This window comes from Mustela putorius, unplaced genomic scaffold, assembly GCF_011764305.1.
Source record: "Mustela putorius furo isolate JIRA1106 unplaced genomic scaffold, ASM1176430v1.1 tig00003863_pilon_pilon_pilon, whole genome shotgun sequence".
NCBI classification, from domain to species: domain Eukaryota; kingdom Metazoa; phylum Chordata; class Mammalia; order Carnivora; family Mustelidae; genus Mustela; species Mustela putorius.
Window position 1 is genome coordinate 29,572,508 of NW_025422015.1, and position 27,403 is coordinate 29,599,910.

The 27,403-nt window shown below is 35.1% G+C and overlaps 1 protein-coding gene across 1 annotated transcript in view; it reads left to right on the forward strand.

The window, feature by feature from the left end:
- The window catches only part of TRDN (triadin), a 389,840-nt gene that overhangs the window by 53,450 nt on the left and 308,987 nt on the right, over positions 1–27,403 (forward strand). The window contains exons 3-4 of the mRNA XM_013063299.2: positions 19,318–19,482; positions 20,557–20,589. Coding sequence (XP_012918753.1) covers positions 19,318–19,482; positions 20,557–20,589 — 198 coding nt within the window. The remainder of the gene's footprint in view (positions 1–19,317; positions 19,483–20,556; positions 20,590–27,403) is intronic.

The following is a 27,403-nucleotide window of genomic DNA, read 5'->3' on the forward strand; positions in this document are numbered from 1 at the left end:
CTACGCAGGTCAACCCCGTTTCTTGTCCTAAGAGACTACATAATGGTGTGAATACCAGCAGGCAATGATCATTGGGGACCAATTGGAAGGGGGCTACTGTTAGGTCCATTATTAAACGAAACCAGACTGAGACAAAGTGGAAGTTATTTAAAGCTTTATTTTATGATAAGTATTAGAAGTTAGACTGATCGGTCAAGGGAACGAGACTGAGACAAGGTGAAGGTTATGCAAAGCTCTATTCTATACCAAGCATTAGAAATCAGACTGACCGGCTGCGGCCGTCTCTGAAGAGAGCGACCACCCCCAGCTTACAGACTCAAGAACTGACTGACTGACTGCTCAGGGCCGACTCCGAAGAGGGCGACCCCTCCCCATCTTACAGACTACCTTTTATAGAGCAAAAGTCTGGCCACACATAGGTGTCCAACGAGACTGTCGTCATGTTAGGTCACATGCAGGTGGCCAATTGAATTACAATTTATCCTATAGTAGCTAATGTATTACTCTGGTCAGAATTGGTGCTCAAGGTTGGCGCCCAAACGGCGGGGTTTACATTCTTTGGTGGTTAGGGGAAAAGTATGTGTGTTTCTTACTGATTGGATGTCTCCACCTGGCCCGACTCGTCCCTGTATTCTGGGCTCTGTTATCAAGAACTGGCCGATCTGGCCTTGTATTCTGGACTCTGTTATTAGGAACTAGCTGACCATATTTTACTGGTTTCCCAGACTTGCTTCTAAGTAAGTTTCTCTGGGGGAAGGGGGGCAGGGTCAGTTTAAGTTGTACTGCACAAACAACAAAATGGCTTTTAACCAAGATGGAGTTGCTCTGGCTAAATAGGTCCTTACCCTACCACCTATTCTACTCTTAAAAAATTATTTTGCCAAGCTGTACATATTTGGATAAATATTTAGATAAAAGGAAATGCTGTCCAATACTCTAGCTGACAAAAAGTTATTGAAACTACCATAGGTGCAAAAAGAAAAATGAAGTATAGGGATGATTGGTATCTTGAGACCACATCTAGGAAGATAACTTTCCAATGAATTTGAAATGAAAAAAAAAAAAAATCATAAGGCTGAAATTCTAAAGAAGAAATATATAAATTCTTCAAATAAGAAGTTCAAATACTTTTTGTTCATTCAGGTTTGAATGTACACTTTCTGAAACCAAATAATATAAATTCAATGACTGTATAATTACAGCATAAAACTTGTAACTCATATTGAAACCATTGGTTGCATGGGATATATATATACTCGTATTAAAATTTTCATTTCTTTTCTCCATTTAGTAGATTCTAACCTACCTTTTTTATGTTGATTCTTCACAGAAAAAAAAAAATTTTTGCTTCAATAAGAATGTTAAAATGTAAATGGTACTCATGTTATATTATTTTTAATTTATACATTTCAAATATTTACTAAGGATTAATATTATTATGATGAGTCTTTTGTACTACATAATGTCTTTTAAATATGTATTGTTAATACAAGGCTAGTGATAAAAGAAAGCATACTGAGAATAACTCTGAAGACCAGACAGGGCAGCTGTCCCTGGGCTCTAAATTACTCTCCAACACTTTAGAAAAGTAGGTAAACACTTTTTTTTTTTTTCAGTGCTGGCTTTTTTTTTTTCTCAATTTATTTATTTTCAGAAAAACAGTATTTATTATTTTTTCACCACACCCAGTGCTCCATGCAATCCATGCCCTCTATAATACCCACCACCTGGTACCCCAACCTCCCACCCTCCCCACCACTTCAAACCCCTAAGATTGTTTTTCAGAGTCCATAGTCTCTCATGATTCACATCCCCTCCAGTTTACCCCAACTCCCTTCTCTTCTCTAACACCCCTTGTCCTCCATGATATTTGTTATGCTCCACAAATAAGTGAAACCATATGATAATTGACTCTTTGCTTGACTGATTTCACTCAGCATAATCTCTTCCAGTCCCTCCATGTTACTACAAAAGTTGGGTATTCATCCTTTCTGACGGAGGCATAATACTCCATAGTGTATATGGACCACATCTTCCTTATCCATTCGTCTGTTGAAGGGCATCTTGGTTCTTTCCACAGTTTGGTGACCATGGCCATTGCTGCTATAAACATTGGGGGTACAGATGGCCCTTCTTTTCACAACATCTAAACACTTTTAAGGCATTAAGGAGTTGTTCATAGAGAAATGAAACTCTATTTTTGTAAGTAAATACTATACTGGATTGGAAAGAATGATTCTCTTCTAGGCAACCTTCACACTTCCTAATTTTCTGAATTTGAATTGATGTACCCAAATAATCTACCTGTGAGGCATACGTAGCATTGGCTTTTATGTGCTTCTTTCAAGAGACATGAGTTCACTCTACAACTTTATAACATGAGCTAGGTAACATGACTAGGAATTTGGTGTCCTTGCCTGTCAAATGGGAATAGCACCTTGCTTTCTGGTCACCAAAACTTGTGACTTTGCTGCTTCCTATCAAATGAGACAAATTTTAGGACATCAACAAACAAGCAAACAAAAAGAAATACCAAAACCAGATAATAGAAAAGAGATTCCACCTACCTTTCATTTCTTCCTAAAAATAAAGTTCAAACACTATCCAAAAATAATATGGTGTATCTGTCAGAATTTGATCACTAGGAGCAGAGTAGAGTACAGTCACGATGAGTGATAAAAAATACAAGATTTAATGTATGGCTTATGCATCCATGGGAGCTGATTAGCAGTCTAGGTAGGGCTATTGAAGTGTTTCTGGCACTAGGTCATGGGTCAGTAAACTGGAAGTTGGTATAGGAGAGGAAAAATACATTTTTTTCTCTACTTTTCTAAAATGTTGGTCAAGACCCTTCTAACAAAAGATAAATTAACAAGAGAAAAGCATTCAGATTTATTTAATGTAAGTTTTATGAGACACAGGAGCCTTCATAAAGAAAGGAAGATCTTAAGAAGCAGTTAAGCCCAAGCATTTTTATGCTAGGTGTAATGAAAAGGGGAAAGGGGGCGGGTGGAGTGTGACAGGACAGAAAGAGTAGGAGCTAAGTGTCATAAATTGAGGGAAACAGCAAGGGCTGTTCATTCAGATTCCTCTGGGCATCCTGGAAATGGTATTCCTTTCCTTTGGGTTTAGGGAGGACACCTTCCTCACGAGAGTTTTACGACCCGCTTCAGGGGAATGTCAGAAAGTCTTTCCTGCATATGTCATTTCTCAAATTCTTCCAGCTGAAAACATTCAACATATGTCAAGGTGCCTTATTTGGGGAAGCATGTCCTGAACCCCATCATTGAAAAGGGCAGATGGAAATAGAACAGGGGAGACTAAGGACAAACTGGAATTGTCAAGGACAGACTGGAACACTTACTTGACTCTCACCACCTCAAATTACAATGATGTGGATGAGATGAGCTCAAGATAAATTGGTGCCTCCCACCACGGAACAGCACAAGCACCTGGCCAGGATTTGGAGATGCTGAAGGAGGCAGTCTAGTGGGAACGGGAGAACATGCGGCCGGCTGCTGCCACCTGTCAAGGTCAGCCAGCATATGGGTGATAATGTGCGTGAGTGGCAACAGCACCTGCCCTACATCAACCTTCAGAGAATAAATAAAGGCTAATCCTTCTGTTTGGCTTTCTAAAGCTCATGAAAATTTCTCTGGTGCCCAACTGTTACCCAGACCTTACACATAAGGGAATTCTGGGAAATGTAGTTACAGTTTAGTGATTTAAGTGCATACAAAGCCACCACACAGGATGACAGTAGATGACTTATCTAAAACAGGACACTTGTGAGAGTGAGAATGAGAGCTGTTAATACTTCCCTCAGGACAATAAGCAAAAACCAAGATTCTGACCACCCAGATATTATCCATCTTGCCTGTACATTTTTCCTGGAAGATGAAAGTCTTCAGAAAGGTCAAGTTGGGGTGGTGGTGATGGTGAAGTGATTAATGCAGGGTAATTTTAAATTTTTTTTTTTTAATTAACTGAGGCCAGAGGATCATAAAGCCTGCTGGAGGCTTTGCCCCCAAGCTTTTGCAGACTCAGCCAGGAAGCTCTTTCCGAAAACGGAGGGGTGCCCTGATGATTTAATAACTCTTACAGGATCAGAATGTGTAGACTTTGGTTGAAATTCTTTAAAAACTTGTTTGTCTTATTTATAAAGAGATGACTTTTTCTTCTTTTAAATAAATGCAAAAAAAAAAAATAGAATTTCTAAAGAGATCACTACAAACTCAGACACTAGTAGAGATTAATGATTTTCCTCTAGGTCAGAAGGTACAGAAATAAATTGTAGTAACTCTTGGCTTTTCTTTCCTTTTTTTTTTTTTAACATTTTTTATATGTATTTGACAGGCAGATATCACAAGTAGGCGGAGAGGCAGGCAGAGAGAGAGAAGGCAAAGCAGGCTCCCTGCTGAACAGAGATCCCCATGCAGGGCTCAATCCCAGGACCCTGAGATCATGACCCAAGCCAAAGGCAAAGGCTTAATCCACTGAGCCACCCAGGTGCCCCAACTCTTGGCTTTTCTTGCCTAGGAACAAGGGTCATTATTTATTAGCTTCTTTATCCATAAGAAAGAAAAAATCATTATATGGCTATACCAGGAGGTCTCAAAGAAGCACATTTGGTAATTTTTGCATGCGTTCCACATACTTATTTCAAAACAATTTTGTAAGAATTAGATAAGATAATCTATGTAAAACATACGTGCCTGGCACATAGGAGGCACTCATTAAGCATTACTTGAATTTGAATCTTATTACCAGGAAGGAAGATCAGTAATGTGAGAAGAAAGCCAGCAAGGACATGATGGTAGGAAGCATCAATTTCTTATGAAAGTCTTGCAGACATCTCCTGATGTGCCTTTTAAATAGATTTTCTAATGAGGTGTGCCATTTATCTACTGCTCTTGGAAATTAATTTCCCTGATTTTTTTTTTTCTGGCACTTAGCCCAGTTAAGCAGGTGCACTGTTTGTCAGGCTGTGAGTCTAGAGGAGTAAAATGATTCAGGGAAGACCCAAAGCCAATCAGAATGTATATATTTAACATTTAATGGTTATGTATATATGTATATTTGTGTGTGTGTGTGTGTGTGTGTGTAGAGAGAGATGTCTGCGTGACTGTCTGTATATGAATATGTTATCACATTTTAGGAGACTTGGAAGACCGAGACACTAAATGAAACATTTTAGGCTTTATCAGTTCTCATGTGCACTGAGTTTTCAAGTACAGTTGACATTTTGTGTGATTCTTATTCTGATTCAAGTCTTATCTCAAATCCTACTTTTCTGTTCAATGTCCCAGGCCTGTTTGGTCCTCTTGGTTCCTGCATCTAAAAGGACATATTTCATTATCCAAATCCAGTCTGTTTATAAACACATCAAAGAAGCAGAAGTTTCTTTAGTCCAGTGATTTCCAGATCCTAATTGAAATTTGTTGCTTCTTCATGAAATGAGCAAAAAAGATAAATAAAAAGTTATTTATTTTAAAGACGTAGTCTTAATTTTATGGTGCCTACATTTTTCAGTCTTAAAATTCTCTTAGGAAAGGCTGATAATTACAGATATTATTTCTGCCACTGTTTTTTTTTTTTTCTGCCACTGTTTTTAAATGACATTCTTCTATAAAATAAAAAGTTGGCAGTTTGATGTTGGGTTCCCGGTTTTTGCTGGTGGTGAATTACATGGTCAAAAAACCTCGAAGTTGGATACCAGTGCTCTATACCACTCATTTGAACCTTACCAAATGAGGCCTTATGGTGCATTTATAAATTTATCCGTATAGATGGGTACAATTATAAATCATACCATCTGTTAACACCCAAATTTTTGATGGATCAGTCATTATACATCTTTCAGTGCTATGCTTAAATTCACTTCCTGAGGGGAAACCTTGCCTGAACGTTCAGTGTAAATCAAGTCACTTTGTCGTACTTCCTCATTATATTATTTACTCTTTACTCAAAGTATATATTTACAAGTTTTACATGTTTAACTGGTGTGATTATTTTTTAAAATATTTTACTTCTTTATTTTAGAGATAGAGAAAGATAGAGAGCAGGGAGAGGAGCAGAGACCAGCAGACTGTGCATTGAGCACAGGGCCTGAGGTGAGGTTGTCTCCCACAACCATGAGATCATGCCCAAGCCAAAATGAACTGTTGGAGGCTTAACTGACTGAGCCACCCAGGCGCCCCAGGTGTGATTATTTATTTAAAATTCTCTTCTCCACTGATTTGTTAGGTTTGTAAGGAAATGGCTTTATTTCATTTACTTGATTTTTCAAGTGCTTAAAATCGTTTAGCATAACCTATGAGTTCAACAAACATTTGGATGAATGTTTAGGTGAAAGAATGAATGAATAAATAAGGAAATAAATAAGGAAAGGGTGATAGCATTTTTTACACTCTGAATGCTGAGTAATGAGCATAGCATTTCTTTGTAAAATATTAGTTTATGATGATACTGATAATGTTAGTATTCACATTTAAAATACTTTTTAAAATGTCTGTTTCATTGATTGGACTTTAAGCATCTCAAAGGAAAGAATTGCCTTATTCATTTTAATAATCCTCCTGCTCTGTTTACCACCTGACACATATTGTTCAATAAAATTTGTATGATCTAAACAGAAGTTATTTGCTAAGCATATCTGGCGAGCAAACAAAGAAAAAAAGAAAAAAACAAATAAGCAAAGACACAAAACAGTAATAAACAAAAGAACACATGGACTTCAAGACCAGAACCAAAGCAAATGAAAGCAAGCTCTGAGGCTAGAATTTGGGGTTAGAATCCTGGCTTTATCGATCAGTTGCTGTGTAATCTTGGGGAAATTCCTTCATTCTCTCTAGGTAATAATAATACCTGTTTCATATGGCCCTATGAACCTTGAATAAGTTAATACATACAAAACACTTGGAATTTTGAATGGCATATGGTCATTATTAAATAAATTGTAGTTAGTACTATTTTAATTGGTTCTTCATGACCTTAAGCATATTTCAATATTTCAGGAAGATGAATAGGCATGTTTCAAAAAGATGAATTGACTACTTGATTTCCAATTTTTAAATATCATGTGAATATACATAAAGTCTAGCAATTACAACAAAGAAACCCAATGATTAAAGTATTCTATTTTATTTTAACATTGAGGCGATGTTCCAGCCATTCTGAAAGGGTTTGTTACTCTTATATGATATAGTAAGCACATAGTTCATGGCGCTACATACTACATTTTAATGTGGTAAAAAGAACTTCAAAATCATTTCCTCAGCTAATACTGAGCAATAGAAGAGCTAAAGAGACTGTGTATAACACAGTCAAGAGTTTTCAAAACTAAACTTTGACTCACCAAATGCATGTTTATTAAATAATTAGTCCAGATATGCTAACCCAAATCTAATATGTCCCTTCTCCACTGTTCTGTTGTTTGTAATATAACGATCCAAGCAAACCATCCAACTGGAGTACTGTGATATTTTGACTATTCTTATGCTACCAGAAAATTAATTCCATTGTATGTTAGCTTAGAAACAATTTCTGGAAATCTGTAAATCTACAGAAAACTTGCTTTTCTATTACTTGATAATATTATATTGAAACTGTGTTCATTTTTAAGTTTCATTTTTTTTAAAGGGGAAAGCAAACTAGTTTTTCAATTAATATAATAGCATTTACACTAGGCTCATTAATGAAAGTATAGTAAGATTTACTCATTTTATTTAGATACTTGACATGGGTAAAAGAGTCAGCAGTTGTTTGTAATTTTGTTTCAGAATATAAAATGCCCTTTATTTGACATGGGTCTAGCTCCAGTAGGCTGGAAATATTCCAGGCTTAAATATTTGCAACAGAATTTGGCCAGCAAAAAAATTGGTTGATTGGGGTCATATTGGGAAAGAGAGGTGAAGTGCACATCTATTTGCATTCCGTAGCACTCCTCATTGCCTCAAAAAGTTACAGTTGAAGAACAGCAAAGAATGACTTAGAAACATTGCCATGAAACTATTAAATATTGAAATAGTCACGTAATTTTAACTAAAGTTGCTTGTCTTTAATTTCATTAGGGTCCCATACAAATGTACATTTCTAAAATACTGAAATCTGTTATAAGTAAAGATGAGTATGGGAAAATTTGAATTGAGAAAATGTTAAAAAGCAGAAGGAAAATACCCATGCCTCAGATTTTGAATGGCAAGGATTGGAGCTACAGTGACTATTCAAATGTAGATTAGAAAAGTGACAGTCATTTCCTTGTGCAGTCAATAAAACAATTAGCTCACCAAAAGGGCTTTTAAATCAGGATCCTAGTTTTTCTTTGGTGTAAAAGCATCTAAATATCTAACATCTGCAAGTATTTTATTTTTTCAAAATGGTAAATCACATGAGTTTTATCTTTTAGAGTCTGATGTACTTCAAAAGCTTTGTGTCTGCCCTTTATTTTATTTTATTTCTTACATGGTTATCACTAAAAAAGAGAGAGGGCCTGATTATTGTAATATCATACTAGTAGTCTCCAGAGATCTGAAAGAGCAGAGAGAGAAATGATAGCCAGACAGAGAGGAAGAGAAAAGAAGATTCAGAGAGAAAATGACAGTGGTTTGGGAAAATATATTTATCTAGGATGTTAAAAGATAAACTGGGGCATATTCAACATGTTACAATTTTGAAGAAAAATTAAGTGGAACCAGACAGCACCAAACAGAATGTGGTTATGAAAGCTCTGCCTATAGGAGTTAGAATACCTTCATAGAAAAGAAGTGGAAGCAAAGTAAGGCAGTTATTTGATGGACTGTAGCTAAGCCTTTGCCTTATTTGGTAAAGGCTGGTTGACTGTGATTGGCTGTCCTTGGGTTTTGGTTTCTTAACCTTGAGGCATTTACCGTCTTAGGTTTGGATTTGCTCATGTTGGTTGCTAAAGCATTAGAACCATTTCAGTCTAATGACTTCCTTGTTTAATTATTTCAAATTAGGAATTATTGCTTCAGGAAGATTTGGCTTTTTTTTTTTTTTAAATGATGTATTTATTTATTTGAGGAGAGAGAGAGAAAGAGCAGGAAGGGGAGGGGAGATAGAGGGAGGGAATCTTCAAGCAGACTCCGGGGCTCAATCTCAAAACCCGTGAAATCTTGACTGAGCCAAAACCAAGAGTCAGGCACCCAACCCGCTGAGCCACCAGGCGCCCCAGGAAGATCTGACTTTTCAAATGGGCTCATTACTTTTGAAGGAATATGTGCATCTGGGTGTGTATAGAAGGAAAGAACCTCAAAGGTACTTTTTCAATGTTAGTACATTTAAATATTGCTAGATGTAAATGCCATCTCCTTCCTGTATCTTCAAAACCTCTTCGTCTATTCCCTCCTTTACCACGAGTGTTTATGGGTTTTCTAAACTTCTTAAACTTTTCTAAATTCTCTAAATTTCCTTACTTCCCTATATCTCTATTTAGCTACTGTCCTCTTTTTTTTTTCTCTCTCTCTCTAGCCAAACCCCTCTGTTAAGAGATGATCTGAAACTATTCTATCACTCTGCTAAAATGTCTTAAATACACACTTGACTTCTTAATGAACACATTGAACAAATCAACAAATTGTGAACTTAAGTGTGAACAACTTGCACACTTTACATCTTCATCTTAGTTAAACCTTTAGCATTAGAGCTACTGACAGCTACGTCCTTATTAAAACCTTATCTTCTTATGACTTTTGTAACTCTCTTCTTTGGCACTATTTGTTTCTTGCCCCCATCAGACATTACCACCTTGTCCCATTGCTTCAGTTGCAATGACTTTGCATTACCCAAACAAGTGACATGCAAGCTGTCATCATATTTAGTCTACTTATCTTTAATATATGGCTCTCAATTTAATAATAGGATCAATCTTCTAAAATTGCAAGATAGTAAGGTTTAGAGGATAAAAGCAGTGACACAGTTCTAAACAATCGAAGCATATAAGGTATGTTTTAAAGAAAATACATTCTACCCACCATGAGAGTCAGTAAAACTTTTTATTTTGAAGGAAAAAAGAATCTCAAAAGCATTTTTATTTTCCTCATCCTTAACCTCAGTGTCTCTCCAATTTTTCTAATTGCATGAGGTCATCAAGTTGAAGCAGTAAACTCAAGATTCCTGCCGGAGGTAGTTGTATTTCTTTCCAAGCCTGCCTCCTAGATTTGAAGTCCAGTTCATTTTCCAGGATTTTAAGTCAGAAACATGGGACTCTTTGTAAGCTTTCCTCTTTCCCCACTATCCATAAACACTCAGTGGTCAAAAATCTCTCATTTAACTTTTAAACATCTGTTGGTTCTGTTCTGCATTCTGTGCCTATTTCTAGAACTCCTGCCTTGTTTTCCTCAAGATTGTTGTATCAGCCATGTGTTTTCTTTTTGCCTATAATCTTGCCTCTGTCTCCTTTTCATTCTGAGGCCAGAATGAAAATTGCAAATCTTTTTATTATTATTCCCCTATTAAAATTTTTAAATGTCGTCCTTTAAATATGAGTATGCGTGTTGTCCTGATCCCTTGGCTCACCTTCCCTGCATGGGACAGCGGCTGCCTGCTCCTGCAGCAGCTCCAGCTCCTAACAAATCCTTCTTCAGCTTCTTCATTCTGGCATAGGTGCATTTTTAGCATGACAAGGTTGACATCTTCTTCTCTTTGGAGAGGGCATTTTGGAGGTCCTAAGACTGATGCAATTTCCAGTTTGTTCTCATGAATCTCATCCCTTCCCTCCCAGACTCCAGATTGCTCCATCTACTTTATGTCCATATTTTCACCCAAGGGGCTCTTCTTCTGCCTTCAGAACCTAACTCCACCTGCATAAGTAAAGATGTCTCATAGTGTGGTTAATATTAGAAGTACCAAGGGAAGGGGCACCTGGGTGGCTCAGCCAGTTAAGCACCTGCCTTTGACTCAGGGTATGACCCCAGGGTCCTGGAATTGAGCCCAGCATCTACCTCCCTGCTCAGCAGGGAGTCTACTTGTCCCTCTTCCTCTGCCCTTCCCCCTTGCTTGTGAGCTCTCTCTCTCTCTCTCAAATAAATAAATAAAATATATATGTTTTTTAAAAAAGGAAGTACCAGGGAATTTCATGAATCCAAGTTTCCATTTCACCATTCTGAGGACTGTTCATTGGGAGTAAGGATAACAAGTTCAAGGGAATTTCAACCTCTGTAAATCATCTGTATGTTAAAGAGCCAATTGGAGGAAAGTTACTCAGAGAAAATTGGTTTTGAGGATGCATCATTTATGAAATTCAAGACAGGTGCTTATATACAACTTTTTAAACATCCTACTTTTAAAATATATATTATTGAATATGGCAATAACATAGTTATCACTCATTTGTGAAAGCACACATTTAAATAGAACAAAATGAGTTTTCATCATATTATTTTCTTTATAGAAGCATCTGAAAGATGCTCTATAGAAATATCATGTTACTTCATAACTTGATTATCCAGTCTCAAATGAGTTGACTTAATATTTACAATTTCTTGTTTAAATCACGAAGTGTTAATTAAATAAATACAAAAAATTATTTTAACCTACATATTCAATTTTCAAGAAAATTTTCAACATACCTTGAATTCCACATTTTTGTCTATGCAGAGATCCTTGAAATGTTATTATATACTGCAACAGAAGTATCCAATGCCAAGCCTATACTATAGCAGCTGAATTTAATGTTCATTGGCCTCTACCTCTCCATTTTAATATTTCACTTTTATTCTTCCCAAATCCTTATTAGTTAGGCAATTCCACTCCAATGAACTCTTCGGTGAAAATCATTTTTTTAATTTTTAAATTTTTTAGTATTTTATTTATTTATTTGACGGAGAAAGAGCAAAAGAGCATAAGCAGGGGGATCGGCAGGAAGAGGGAGAGGGAGAAGCAGGCTCCCCACTGAACAAGGATCCTGATGCGGGGCTCCATCCCAGGACCTGGGATCATGACCTGAGCAGATGGTAAACACTTAACAATGGAAATCATATTAAAGGAATACTATAGTTGGATTTAAAGAGAGGATATTAAGAAATGAGCTCTTCTTAAAATATTTCTTGGGTGGAAAAGCTGTCTTTAAAAAAGCTGTGTTAGCAATGCATATCAGTGGCTTAGTTGATTGAACCATGGGCTTTTTATTTTGGGTCAGGTCATCATCTCAGGTCCGTGGAATTGAGCCCAGCATAGGGCTCCTTGCTCAGTGGGGAGCCTGCTTCAGACTCTCAATCCCTCTGTCTGCCTCCCCGCACCACCCCCAACCCATTCTCTCTCTTAAAGAAAAAAAGCAAAAGCTATGTTAGTTTTTACAAATTATTATTATTATGGTACAACAAAATATCAAGTGTTGTCTCAGAACTGAAAGAATCTTACAAAAATATAGCTATCCTCCAGGAATTTACAATAGAAAATAATGGGAAGATTTGGAATTCAAGTTAGTGTGTCTTTTACAAACTTCCATTGGCAGGATATAAATACACCTTAGAGATTAACTATGGAGGAATACATGTGCTGTTTTAAACATTTCCTGAATTCTTGACTTTCTTTTGTGTTATATTTTTCACATGTTGGCTTTACTTTCAATTTGAAGTGAACTAGAGAATAAGAAAACCATAAATTCATGGGAGAAAAAAGGCATATAAGGGAGTATAAGAAATTGAAAGCCCTTCTCTTGTGATGATAAAAATTAAAGATGGCAGTTCTGACATCATTGAGTTCAACCAACTTTAAGCTAAATGGTCTAACCCATGAGAAATTGTTTGAAAGTTACTTAAGACTGATCTAAAATGCTTTAAAGCACAATGTCTTGAGTAAATATCCCTTTGATAAGGACACTGACCTTAATAAGTGGATATAAAAGCATGTATTCTTGTTTGTTACTTCTTAAGTATCCGCACTTAGCATTGTCAATGCTGGAAACTCTGGGGCCTGAAGACTCAGAGGGCTATTAAGTTCATTTTGAGTACTTTCCATTGCAAATGTGTTCTGGTTAAAAATAAGCTAAATTAAATCAGGATTTTAACCTTACATCTTTAGGAAATTGTTGACTATTATAAATTATGTCAAACCTCAAGTCTAAAATGTTTAATAAGAATTTTCATTCTCTCAGTTGCATTTCTGATTATAAGAAACCTAAGAACACAGAGGAGACAACCATTGCTTTCTGCATATACTAACACAACATTTATATCTTTTTATCTTTTTACTTGTTTTACCTACTTATGTTCCCTTCTTCCCATGCTTAGGGGTAGCATGGGAATGAGAAATACATCTGAAGCTCTGTTTGGCACTGGTTAAGTTCTAGAGAATTCTGTTTACCCTGAACAAAGACCGAGTAATTTTCACAGTACTTCAAGCAAGAATTGTCATATGCTCAGAGCATATTAAATGATGCATGGTTTGCTAATATTTTTCTTTACTTGGTCAAATTTTCACTAACAGAAGCAAGAGTATTCCAGCACTTATCTATAGTAAGAATGGAGAAACCAGTCACTTAAAATTGGAATTTTTTTTAGGTCTGGAAAATTGACACTATATATTTTCAGACAGTTTTCTTCACATATCAAAATTAGAAACACCTGTATAGCAAGCCCGTAAATGGCAGCACGAAGTTGTTTATATCAGGATAGGATATTGTACATAGTAAGTCCTGAATAATTGTCTTGAGAGAAGAATCTCTCTATTTCCTAGTCAATTTCATTTGGGTGCTCCTATGTTCAAAGTACGCATATCAACATACATACAAATTGAATTTTTTCTAATTGGGGTAACATTTGTGACACTTTGAGAAGTCCTTACCTCAGTTTAAATCCAAATATTTAAATGTGAATATTTCCTGGGAGGTAAGGGGCAGTCACTAGTTCTTTCATGAGTCCTAATGATCACAAAACAATATTTGTAACAGTCTATATTCATGGAGCACCACCATAATGTTTGAGTTAAATGGCTCTAAGAGCTGAATTGATAACATTTACTATTTCCTTTACTCTGCCTTAGGTGCTTTACCCCAAGGAGTTTATATACCAGGAGTTTGAGTCAAGTTCAGTAAATACCATCTGGTGCAGGCAGGGACTCCTGGGCAAAAGGGTCAGAAGATGCCTAGGATTCCTATTCAATCACCATCCTTTGGAGTGGCTTCGTCAAATGCAGATGAGCAAATCTACCCCACCTCTGAGATGGTCTTTCCTCTGATAAGATATGCATGAGGCAATCTATAGTTGAGAGGGTAATTCTGCAGTGGGAATTTAGGACCCAGAGATGTAGAGGGATATGGAAATGAGAGTGGTGCAGTATGTGGAGACTTGAGTTGAAGCTGAGGTCATACACAGAGCTTGTTGCTAAGGGGAGGGAAAGCTTCTGCCCCAGCTAGAAAACTGAAAAAAGAAAAAAAAGAAAAAGAAAGAAAGACAGACAGAATAATAATAAAAAAATAAATAAATAAATAAAACCTCTGGCTCATTCAAGATTCAAAGACAATCTTGCTTGTTTCTCCACATTGACATTTATTAGTAACCAAGCACCATACTGTGTGCTTTGAATGTATTATCTCATATAATAATCACAACAATCTTGTTAGTATTATTACTCTTACTGTCCTTTTGCAGTTCAGTAAACTGAAGCACGGAAAAAATCATTTTTTCCCACTGTATAATACTGTTTGCCAGAACTGGGTATATGGACTGTAAGCAGGCTGAATATAAAGATAACAGGCATGAAGGGGCGACTGTAGAAGAGTGACTTTGGAAAAGGAACAGCATCAATGAATTTAATAGACATGGAAAAAGCTGATCCTCTCAGCAACATACAGCTATCCATGGGTGGAGGACTAGGACTAGAGTGAAGTGAGTGACGACCTCACGTTGGGTGCAAAATGTAAGGACTTAGAAAAACTCAGTAACTAAGATGCATGATTCTTTAATGAAATATTTAAAATTTCAAAATTAATGCAAAAGTCTGCAATGAACAAAATATCAAGATTTTAAATAAAGACAGGATTATTGTTACTATTTTTCCTTCTGTCTCTGCCTCCAATATGCCCTGGCATGGCATGCGGTAGGGGGCCTGAAGTTGAATGCTGTCAGTCTGAGCTCAGAACCCAAGCTTATAACTTTTATTTGCTGAAGTTTATCAGGGTTTGAAAGGTAAAGATGAGTCTAATATACCTTAAAGAATGTAAGACCGATGGTTAAGGATAATGGTGAAAACATGGACTTGGTTCTTTAGGAGGAAAGCAGAGAAAATGACTAATGTTAATATCCCATGTATGTTCCCATTTAGAAACTTAAGTATCTCTATAGTTTGGCTTCAAAGACAGAGGACCAATAAAAACTGTATTTAACTTTAAACTTTTCCTTGCCTCTCTTGCCTCTCTTGGCACTCTTTTATCAGTGCCAAGAATCCAATTTCTGATCATAAGGAGCCTAGAGCAGTTCCCCCCGCATCTGGTGGTATATTTTTCTGTAAGAAATATAAGATACAATTAAAAGTGACTTGAACACTGAGAAACATTTCTTATCTCACATAACAGAAGTTCTAGAGGTAGGGCGATTATTCCAAGATTGGACAATTCAGTGCATCAGCAATGTCATATGGACTCAAATTCTTTCATTTTAAACCTTTGTCTTCCTCTGATTCACTATCAGCGGCTGTCTTTATGGTTATAAGGTGGCTACAACAGCTCTAGGCTTTATGTTCCCATGTAACAAAGTCCTTGTTTCCCCTTTTAACATCAAGAAAACCCCTGCCAGAATCTCTCATTGACTGACTCTAGAACCAATTTTGAATTCACATCTTTGTTTTTTTTGTTGATAACAATATAGCAAAACCTCAGTTTTCTTATATTTGAAAGAGAGATAAAATAATATAGCTCCCTTGTTGGGCTACTGAAAGGGAAATGTGGATTAACATAAATAAAGTTCTAAGAGTAGTATCTGGCAGGTAATACACACGCTCTATGTTAGCTACTATTATTATTATGATGATCCTCAATGTAATATATTTAATTTAACTCATGGAAACATGAGAGGTAAGAAAATACAATTAAAAAAATAAACTCCTCATTGGGGTGCCTGGGTGGCTCAGTGAGTTAAAGCCTCTGCCTTTGGCTTGGGTCATGATCTCAGGGTCATAGGATCGAGCCCCGCATTGGGCTCTCTGTTCAGCGAGGAGCCTGCTTCCTCCTCTCTCTCTCTGCCTGTCTCTCTGTCTACTTGTGATCTCTGTCTGTCAAATAAAAAAAAAATAAAAATAAAAAATCTTAAAACAAAACAAAACAAAACAAAACAAAACTCCTCATCAATAAAAGGTTTAGTTGCATGGTTTAGTGTTATTCCCATTGATATAATTTGGATGTGATATCCAAGACAGAGAGTTAGAATTAACTTGAGGACTACTGTCTTATTTAATATACACCTATAATCTGTATCTATTATCTATATGTACGTCTATATCGATGTTTTTAATGTTGTTGTCCACACAACTAAAAATCAGAGGCTGCTCTCAAACCAGCAAAACTGACTTTATGAAAACATCCTGGCTTGACTATTTTAGAGCCAGGCAATATACATGTCTGCAGAGTGTATATACAGTGCATTTAAGCATAAGGATAATTAAACCGATATCTATTTTGTTGAATTTTATTGTTAAGTTCCTCAGTGAACATTTAGAAAAAAAAGGGAAATGGGGAAATGGTCTCAATCTATTCAGATCATAAAAATCCCATTTGCCGTATTCTTCCATTAGATATAAAATATACTAGTGCTAAAAAATACATTTATTGGTGCCATTACAATCCAGTTCCTTACATACAGTTCTTTAAAATTTTTCAATTGCAATTATAAAATTCCATTCCATTTCTGTTCTCTAAGGTTTAATCTCATCATTCAGACTACCATATCTTGCTCAAATGAAACTCTCCAGAATGCAGTAAAATAAGGTCCAAAGAGTAAAGTTATATTGTCACTGAATCATGGAGATAAATTTTCCTGAAACCAACATTTTGTAACTTGGCATCCTTGGATAGGGTGTGAATCCCCTGAAATAGGACATAAAAGTTAAAATTTCCCCAGAAATCCTTTCTCTCATATCACTTTCCCCCTTTTTAGTATATGTGCTGTCTAAGTGAGCGTACACTTTTCCCCTTTCTGTAGGATCTTACTCATCAGTGTAAAATGGAATATTCTTTCCATTTTAACAATGTTAAACAATGGAGAACCTACAATGACTCTAATGTTCTCCAAACATTGCCCAAAGTCTGTCATTTACTTTATAGTAAAATGTACTTACCACCTCTAAATTCTTCTGATTTGGTCTTGTATGTATTCCACTGAAATAGCCCTTTGAAGGTCACCAGTGACATCCTTATATTAAATCTAAAGGTCTATTGCTCAGTCTTCATCTTACTTGACCTGTCAGCAGCATTTGCCAGTTGAACTCTATACCCATCCTCAAGACAATTTCCTCATTTGACATCTAAGACATCACATTCTTTTTTTTTATGCTTTTCCCTCCCTGAATGTGTGTATATACCTCTGTCTCTGTCTTTCCATCTCTCCTTGTCATAATTAATTGCTGGTTCATTCCTCTGACTGATCTCTCTGTACTCTAAATGTTCATGTGCTCCTGGGTCCACTTCCTTGGTGATATCATTCAGTATCATGATTTTGGATACCTTCTATCCTCTACTAAACTCCTATGTTTCTACCTTCGGTTAAGACTTCTCTTCTGTAGGTCATATTGGGGTGTACGAAGTCTATATCTCCACAAAGATGTCTAATAGGTGACTCAAGTTTGATATGTCTAAAATTCTTGTACTTATATGAGACCCCTAAAAAACCCTGTTTCTCTCCAGACCTCCCCATTTCAACAAAAGGCATTTCCCTTGTGCCAGTTTTTCATGCCAAAAACCTTGAAGTTATCCTGTACCCCTCTCTTTCTCTCACATCCAGGAGCCAAACTATAAGCTTATCTGATTAGCTGTATCTTTTAAATGCATTCAGAAAATGACCACATCTCTCTCTCTCTCTCTCTCTCTCTCTCTCACACACACACACACACACACATACACACTATCATCCTGATAGAAATCACCATCATCTTTCCCCTTGCTTTTTTCATTTGGCTCTTACTGATCTCCCAGTTTCCAACCTGGCATTCTTTCAATCCTCAACACAGAGAATGAAGTTACATAAATCAAATCACTTCATTTTTTGCTTTAACCTTCCAGTGACTTCCTATCTCCTTCAGAAAAAAAGCCTAATTTTAGAATCTTTAACCTTTAAATAATATCATATGTTGATATAATTCTATTCTTTTAAGATATCAGAGGGAGAAAAATCCCTGAAAAACTAAAAAAATTTCTAAAATTAAGGAAAACATAAATCTAAAATTTAATTTAGATTGATGAAAAATCAGTTGCAATTTATACCATATTTTTAGATACAGCACCTCTTCAATCAGATATTAAAGGCTATCTCTCTCCCCTCAGTAATTTTCATGTAATTAAAGTAAGAAGGACAACATTTTAGAAATACCTATTACGTCTATTTGCTTGCATTTTTATTTTTTAATCTTTCAGTTCCCAAATAGTTTCTATTTCTCAGGATATTAAAAACAATGGAAGATTTATAGACTTCAGTTTTTCCTAATTCTATCTACTAATGTTACTAGAAATTTATAAATTTTTAATTTTCAGGTACTGGGATGCCTGAAAAGAAGAAACAAAGTGAATCTAGCTGGAACCTGATATAAATACTACCTTGACAATTCCAGATTTTTACTGATACACAACAAGATATAATAAATGGGCCTATTAGTCTTATTTTAGTCAACAGCTACTTAACACCTACTTGGAACTTATTTTTTGCCTAAAAAATTTACAGAGCTACCTTCTTCATGACACTTTCCAGTATAAGATGGACCAACAACGATATCTTGTGTTCCTGAGCATCGTAACCTAGGGTGTATATTGCAATTTGAATAACATCGATGGACACTATTTCATTCCATTCCTAATTTTGCCCTGTATTAAACTCTTATTTAGATTATAAACTTCTCCAGAACAATTTCTTTCTTGGTAACCCCATAGTGTTTTGTACTATAAATATAGCTTTCCTTTTTAATTGAATACACATGCATACTATGACAAAATATAGTTTCTGTTTCTGAGCACCCCAAAAAATTGTAGCCAAGAGACATTTACATTTATAAAATTGACATATTTTGTGTCAAAGGCACAAATCAGGATAAATGGCTCTTCTTAGTTTTGGGGGGGAATGATTGTAAAATTTTTCTCTTGTTTTGAATTACTTTTAGCGAGCTCTCTTTCCAAGATTGGCTCAGATCCTCTAAAACTTGTGCACGATGCTGTGGAAGAAACCACGGACTGGGTTTATGGCTTCTTTTCTTTGTTGTCTGACATCATCTCGTCTGAGGGTGATGAAGAAGATGATGATGATGGGGATGAGGACGCTGATAAAGGTACAGAGAGCATAGAAACCCACCTAACTTCTCAAAACAAGATTAGATAGGCATGATAGTGGTTTGCTGAAGTTTAAACACAAATGAGTGCTTGGGTCAGGCTAAACCAAAATGCATACGATTCTGAGGTCTAACTGCATTATTGACTGACTGTCAAACTCAGTAAATAGGCCTCTATTTGGCTTTCATTTTACAGCTTATCTGTCATTATGGCAAAGATATCAGATTTAAATACTACCATTTGGGTAGCATTATAGTAGAAAGGGTCTTACTATAAAGGGTCAAACTTACAATAGAACCTCACATCTATATGCTTCTTTGGGGAGAAAATAGTAGCTATTTCTCATGTTTATCTTTAGGAAGACTGAAATAAGAGCGATAATTGATAGGCATGTGTTCTCTACATGTAAGTCATATTCATGATCAAATAGAAAGCAATTCTACTAAAATCATAATCAAAAGTAAACTTATTGAACCAAATGGAGATGTGGAATGGAGGGACATTATAAACATCACAATAATTATGCAACTAACCTATGTACTCTCTCATATATATTAGTAAACAAAAGGAAATAAACCCCAACCATACGTAAACTACTATTGAATGGATAGAAAAAAACAAAGAACAAAGCCTTATGATTCTATCTTTTACATGACATTTTTGAGGGTCAGCCTTAGTCATCAGAAATCATGTATTCAGTCATGACTACCAGGAAAGCTGTTATTACAGCCCTTTCTCTGACTTTGTCTGAATTTGTATTTGTTTGGCCCCAGTGAGAGGTCAAGATGAACAATAGAGAACTGAAATGAACATGATATACGAACTATAATGTATAATTTGGATTGCTGCCATGATTTTATTGAACTCATAAAAGCAAAACTATCTCACATAAATGTACATAAACAACGTTTATACTTAAAAACTGGAATTTGGGAGGCAAAGTAATATAAGAACTACTAATGTCAAAACTAATAGATGGCTTTTCTAATGAACAAAAGAAAATGGGAAAAGAGAGAGGCAGTATTATTCAATGCTAAAAGTGTTTCTAATTTACTGTTTTTGTCTTGGTTTAGGAGAAATAGAGGAGCCTCCCTTGAAACAAAAAGGTTGGTCGTTTTCACCTTTAAAAAATGTGGTAATATTTATCTTCAGCATGATTCAAATATATTTTACATGACTTGTAGCCTTAATTTATTTTTAATGTACAGTTTTGTTTAATGACTAAATTAAGATTTATAGTTAGGTAAAGAAATAGTTGATTCTTTCCAATGAGACTGACCGCACTCTTTTTCAGTTGATTATTTAATTGATGCCCTCTTTAGTAGATGGCAAATCTATCTACACACAGAGTCATGTGACTTGGAATTGCAGGAATGAAGAGTGAATTCTGTAGCCTCAGAAATGGTCCAGAAGGTGATGATGCCCCTGATTTTTATTCTCACTATGGCCAGATGTATTGATTTTAAATTTTTATTCTTTTCCTCCTTATTTTGTTTTCACTATTTATATTCTTCATCTTTAGGTGATAAGTAGGGGACAGGGTGTGTGAAACGTATGGAAAAGAACAATCCTGGAGGCAAAGACCTCTCCCATCAGTATGTATCATGTATCATCCCAAAGGAATAAAGTTACCTGGGTGTACTTGGATGTGGAAGAGACAGATTTCTTGTGGAAACATATTTGCTAGGATCTTCCGTAACTGACTGGGATGATCACAAATCCAAAAGATGGAAGCAATATGACTAGAAAAAAGGTGTATAGCTATGGGGCAAGAGCCTCACAGGGGCAATTATTTTTATAAGAAAGAGTAAGAATTGTCTAGAAGGGACAATAAGGAGAAGGGATACCATTCCTGAGTATAGTTGCTGTCACAGAGATACAGCCCGCACATAGCCAGACTTGATACAGTTGTGATGTTTTAGTTACTGCTGCACATGTTCAACAGCGGGCTTTTGGGAGCGTTTACTCCAGGGGAGAATTTGCTGGCTTCTGTTGCTATCTGCTTAGACCTACTGTAGATGCAAACAGTGGGATCTAAATTGGGAGCTACAGCCTTGTCTGAGCAGATGATGATTATCTCATTATCTGGGGCAAAATCCACTTAGTGTGTGTTAATTTGGAAAATTTGAATTTGTAACTTGTCCAACAAATGAGAGCTAAACTAGTGAAGCCCAAATGTGGGAAAGTCGGAAATGAAAGTATTTAGGAAGTTATCAAGAGGAGAAGACAGGTTTCTTGATCACAAATCCAGGATGAGAACTCAAGCTGTAATTCTGCCATCAAATCCAGGTTTAGGATAAACTTCTTGAGGTTAGAAATAGTATAACAGATGACATCCAGTGGATAGTGCCTAGAACATAGTAAAAGTTTAAGCTGATGAGTTACTAGTCATTATCAAGAAACAACAGTCTATGTATACTGTGTATTCCAATTGGAAATGGAAGAGAGAAAAGCAAATTTTTTTTTTACTTATAAAGTGAATTCTATAGGAATATCATAAGATCATATTCTCCATAAATCACTACCTAGAATTCAGTAAAGAATCTGTTCTTTCCTTTTGATTTGAATTTCCCTATGGGATTACTTCAAAATTGTTTCATGTAATGATTAACATAAAGTGCAGATCCACACAAAGCTGATTATTATTCTCTAAATTATTACCTTGTTTTATAAAACCAACAGAAAAACTATTAAATAGTTGTTAGGGATATTTTTGAAAAAGATGTCAGTAATGTTCATTAGTTAAAACAATCTAAATGATATATGTATTTAAAACCATGTACACTGGGGTGCCTGAGTGGCTCAGTGGGTTAAATAAAGCCTCTGCCTTTGGCTCAGGTCATGATCCCAGAGTCCTGGGATTGAGCCCCCCATTGGGCTCTCTGCTCAGCAGGGAGCCTGCTTCCCCCCCCCCCTCTCTCTGCTGCCTTTCTGCCTACTGTGACCTCTGTCTGTCAAAAAAAAAAAAAAATCTTTAAAATAAAATAAAGCCAAGTACACTAATGTCTTGAAGGATTACTAAAAGAATTGATTTAAGATCATTCAAATATATTTTTTAAATAATATTACTCACAAAGTTGCGTGAGAAAATAGACATCTAAGGAAACATCTTATATATCCTATCTTGGGCATAGAAGCTATGCAATAATGAACATTGGTTGAAGTGGAGTGAAGGAAATATATTTCATTATAATTACTATTTTTTTTACTTATAAGCTTTTATGTTGTAGTGTCATAGAGGCAATGAGAATTTTAAAGCAGTATGTAATATTTTGCAGAACATTTCTAATTATATTCTATGTTTAAAAGTGGATTTTAAGTATTGTTAGAGAAGAGATGCTATGAGCTTATCCCCATTTTATGATGGATTTTTAAAAACATTTTCATATTTAAAATTTGTGCTTGGGAGGCCTGGGTGGCTCAGTGGGTTAAGCCTCTGCCTTTGGCTCAGGTCATGATCTTAGGGTCCTGGGATGGAGCCCCGCATCGGGCTCTCTGCTCAGCAGGGAGCCTGCTCCCCCCACCCCTGCCCACCTCTCTGCCTACTTGTGATCTCTCTCTCTGTCTCTCTGTCAAATAAATAAATAAAATAATTAAAAAAATGTGCTTTAAGAAGTATACATTTTTTGGTAATCTAAAATGACAGTGTCCTAAACCATTTCATTTTCATCCATTTGAATGACTTTCTATTGATCTCCTCATGAAATACTTTTCCTTCCCATTCAGATATGTTCAACAATATTTAGCCATTTTATATAACCTAAATTATCAGTCTGTAGTATTGTTTATTTAACCGTCCTGTGTCTTTATGAAGCATTTTATTTAAATGCACTTAAAATTTTATTTTTATTTGTCCAGTTGCTATTTTCATCGAAATAAAAACTCAATTATTTATGGGTGGAGTTTGCAGTTCTAAGCTGATGTGGAATGATAATCTAGTCAAATAATCTCATGGTTACAGGATTGAGTATTAAACAAATTATTAATATGGATGAAATTTTTGAGTCTGCAATTCTGTGACTTATGTTATTATATATAAATACAGCTTTAGGGTATGAGAAATAGTACATAGTGTCTTTATACATCTTATTTTTCAGCTTGTCAAAATTTTAAAATAATCTATTCTATTACCATACACTACATGATGAGCATCCAAGGCACTGAATCATTATAAAACATTATATTTTATTATATAATTATTCAAAACTTACAATTATGGAAATCAACTACCACTGTAAATCTTAGTTGTGTTGTGTATGGTAGGTGCACTTTGATTATTTGGAGTTTCCTGTTGTGTAGCTTCTTCATAGGAGGGTGTACATCACGGATGCTAGTGCCCCACTTTCCCAGGTGTACACAAGTGCCGGTAACAATAAAGGAATGAAATTATATTTGTATGTTTTCCTCAAATAGTTTTGCCTGAAAACACATCTAAATTCATAATAGTACTTCTACTTTACAACATAGAGAAATGTTCTTCACCCATCCTAAAATTGCTGGAATGTTCACCCCAAAGACCAATAGGCCTTTCTACCCAGGCCTGCATACATCTGCTAAAGAAGAATCATGGTGCTGATACAGGAGAACTCTTTTTCTTGATGGGAGGGTCTCACAACAAAGATATGGTGGAGTAGAGGAGACTCGAGCAATGATCAGTTTCATTTAATGACTTTGCCTTTTATTTAGCTGCATAATGTGAAAGATCACGTTCCTCTTGAGGAAGAGTCCCATGAGAGCAAAGCAAAAATAATATAGATAAGAAATACTAAAAGCTAAAAATGTCTTTTAAGAATTTAAATGTAAGTAATTCTTTTCATTTATTCTCAATACTTGCTTTTAGGAAGTGCCATTGGCTTGAAAGAGCACTTTGAAACAACCAAAATGGTGTAGGTTACTGATGCTGATTCTTTTAAATATAACTGGGATATTTTATGAGACAGCCAAACTTTTAAAGATGCATTGACTAAACCCATAGATACCACCTTTCTGTGATACCTTCCAGATTTATTCTGCATTGTTCAAAAAAGGAATTTAAAATGTACTTTATGTAATTACATTATAGAACATTTAATCTAATTGTAGTCAAACCTTTCTATTTCATCTAATGTAAGATGTTTAATAATTTGTATCTCCTATTGACAAAAAAGTCATATGCTATTTGCAGAACCAATTTACTCTCTCTATATACATATATTAAAGTACATATGTATATATGCATAATACATTATGCACCATTTGTTAATTATATGCATTTTTTACCTCCTATTAATAAAAAATATAAAACTATATACTAGCTATTGGTTTTAAATGCATACATATATGTAAATGTATATATTTAATACATATTCTCTTTTGCTTGATAAGTATACAATTTTAAGATAGCTTACAAAATTATTAAAATTATTTATTTTATATTTTAAAGTTACTTATTTAGTCCCAAAAGCAAAACATTTGAATTTGATATCCCCCTCACACATATAGCTGAAATGTCAAACTCTTTATCATATCTTAGTTTCACAAAGAGTTTAAAATTCTACCTATTTATTATATGACGTTAGTACAAATAAAATAATTTACAATAGAATATTGGTTTGTCTTGTTTTTATAACTTATTTTCTAAAATAAATTTATTATATTAAATCTACCTCATTTTAGTCTTTTCATCTACCTTTAATAACATGCCTTCCAGGTGTGTTGCAAAACTTATTCTTTCTTAATAATTGTCTAAAGATGCAGACTAAAATTTTTTGAATTACAAAACAAAATTACATTTTTTGAGAGAAATAAATTTGATTTGAGTAAGAGGTTTGAAAACAAAGGCTGATTTGCCCATTAGCTAACATGACAAACGTTTTTTATAAATAAAGTGAGTAACATCCAAGGTCTAGATGAAATATACCTAAAGCAACATGTACATGCAGAAGTACATAAGACAGTATCATTTTTATCCAAATTCATTACCATTTGCAATGTTTTGATTTTTCTTCATCCTTTCTGAGTATATTGGTTGGTTATGCAAGGTACTCCTGAGTGAAGGTAGTAAAAATATCTAGCAGTCATTTGGTGGGTCTGATAAAATCATTTTATGTCCAGGAAATTCAGAAAATGAATGACTCTAAGAATAGAGTAACAAATTTTTGTGTGTTTTTCAAATTTTTATTTCCAATGTAACTGAAGAAGTCATTAGTGAGTTACTCAGCTCAGAGATCATTGAGAATAAATTCCTTATTGATTTCCTATGTCATTTTACCATTGCTTAGAAGAAGATTAAAAAAAAATTATCATAATAAAATTGTCATCTCTGTGTATGTGTGGGTGCACGTGTGTGTAGCTTTATATACATGCACATGCATAAATCATATGTATGCATGAGTGCATACATGTTCATAAGGCTTCTCAACCTTTGTATCTTTAAAAAGTAAACAGGGTTATATTTGTCATCTTACCTAATTCCATCTGTAAATCATATTCACAAATACATGAACTAATTAAAGTTGTTTATATCCCATAAAGAGAGCAATGACTTTCCAATAAAATTTAAATTTTGTTTTTGAGGTTTAATAATACTTTAATGAAAATTTGTAAAATATTAACCTTCATATTCTTATAATCATAGGATATGAAAGAAATCCTAAATTTCAAAATATATACTTTTTTCTAAAGAAGTAGATAGTATGGTCAAGAAAAAAATCCCAATCATAAAAATATATTGTTCTTGAATGAAATTTTATGAGGGAAATGGAATGAAAATATGTATGAAATAAAAAAGAAAAATATATAATTTCCAGATGTTAAAAAAGCTTTTTTGTTATTTTAAATCCATAATGAAGAATCTCAAAATATTGTGGTACCATCCTTGATGGATGGACCATCATCAGGTCCATCAACCCCATTTTTTTTTTTAAGATTTTATTTATTTATTTGACAGACAGAGATCACAAGTAGGCAGAGAGGCAGGCAGAGAGAGAGAGACAGGAGGAAGCAGGCTCCCTGCTGAGGAGACAGCCTGATGCGGGGCTCTATCCCAGCACCCTGGGATCATGACCTGAGCCAAAGGCAGAGGCTTTAAACTACTGAGCCACCCAGGTGCCCCATCAACCCCATTTTTTTAACCAGATGAAACAATTTTATTTTTAAAAGTAAAAATTTATAATAATCTATTAATTGTACTTTTTAAACTTATGATAAAAATTTAGAAGTTATATTCAAAACATAGAAGGAGATACAGTTTCCCAAAATTTTCTAAGGTAATGTCAAAGGAAAAATAATTAAAGTTTCTGTAATGAAAATGAAAATTTTGTGCTCTGGATGACCTAAGGATTCTGAGTGAGAATGAAGGATGAAGGCCCAAGGTTCCACCATAGTCAATAATCACTTAAATCACCTTAAATAATCACTGTTTCAGAGCACTGACATGTTTTATCCCCTCAGTAAATTTGTTTTTCAATAAACCTTTTTCAAATGTTTTCTACATGCTAAGCAATATGCTACGCAGAGGAGAACATGTAAGTCTTTGTGTACAGCATTCCCAAAAGTTCACAATGAATGTTTGCTAATAAGATAATAAATAGGGGCTCCAGGGTGGCTCAGTTGGTTAAGCATCTCCCTTCTGCTCAGGTCATGATCCCAGATTCTTGGGATGGAACCCCACCTCAGGGTCCCTGCTCAGCGGGGAGTTTTTTTTTCCTCCCTCAGCCCCTCCCCCACATTCACGTTTGCTCTCTCTCTCTCTCACTCTCAAGTAAATGAATAGAATCTTAAAAAACTATGATAAAAAAATAAATGACTGTAATGGAGATTTCATGTGATATGCCTAATAAAGTTAATTATTCCATATTAATAACAGAATCAATGTAAGATTGCAAATGTGTCAAAGACTATCTTATTTAGTATAATGTACTGAAAAAACCTTATTGAAGA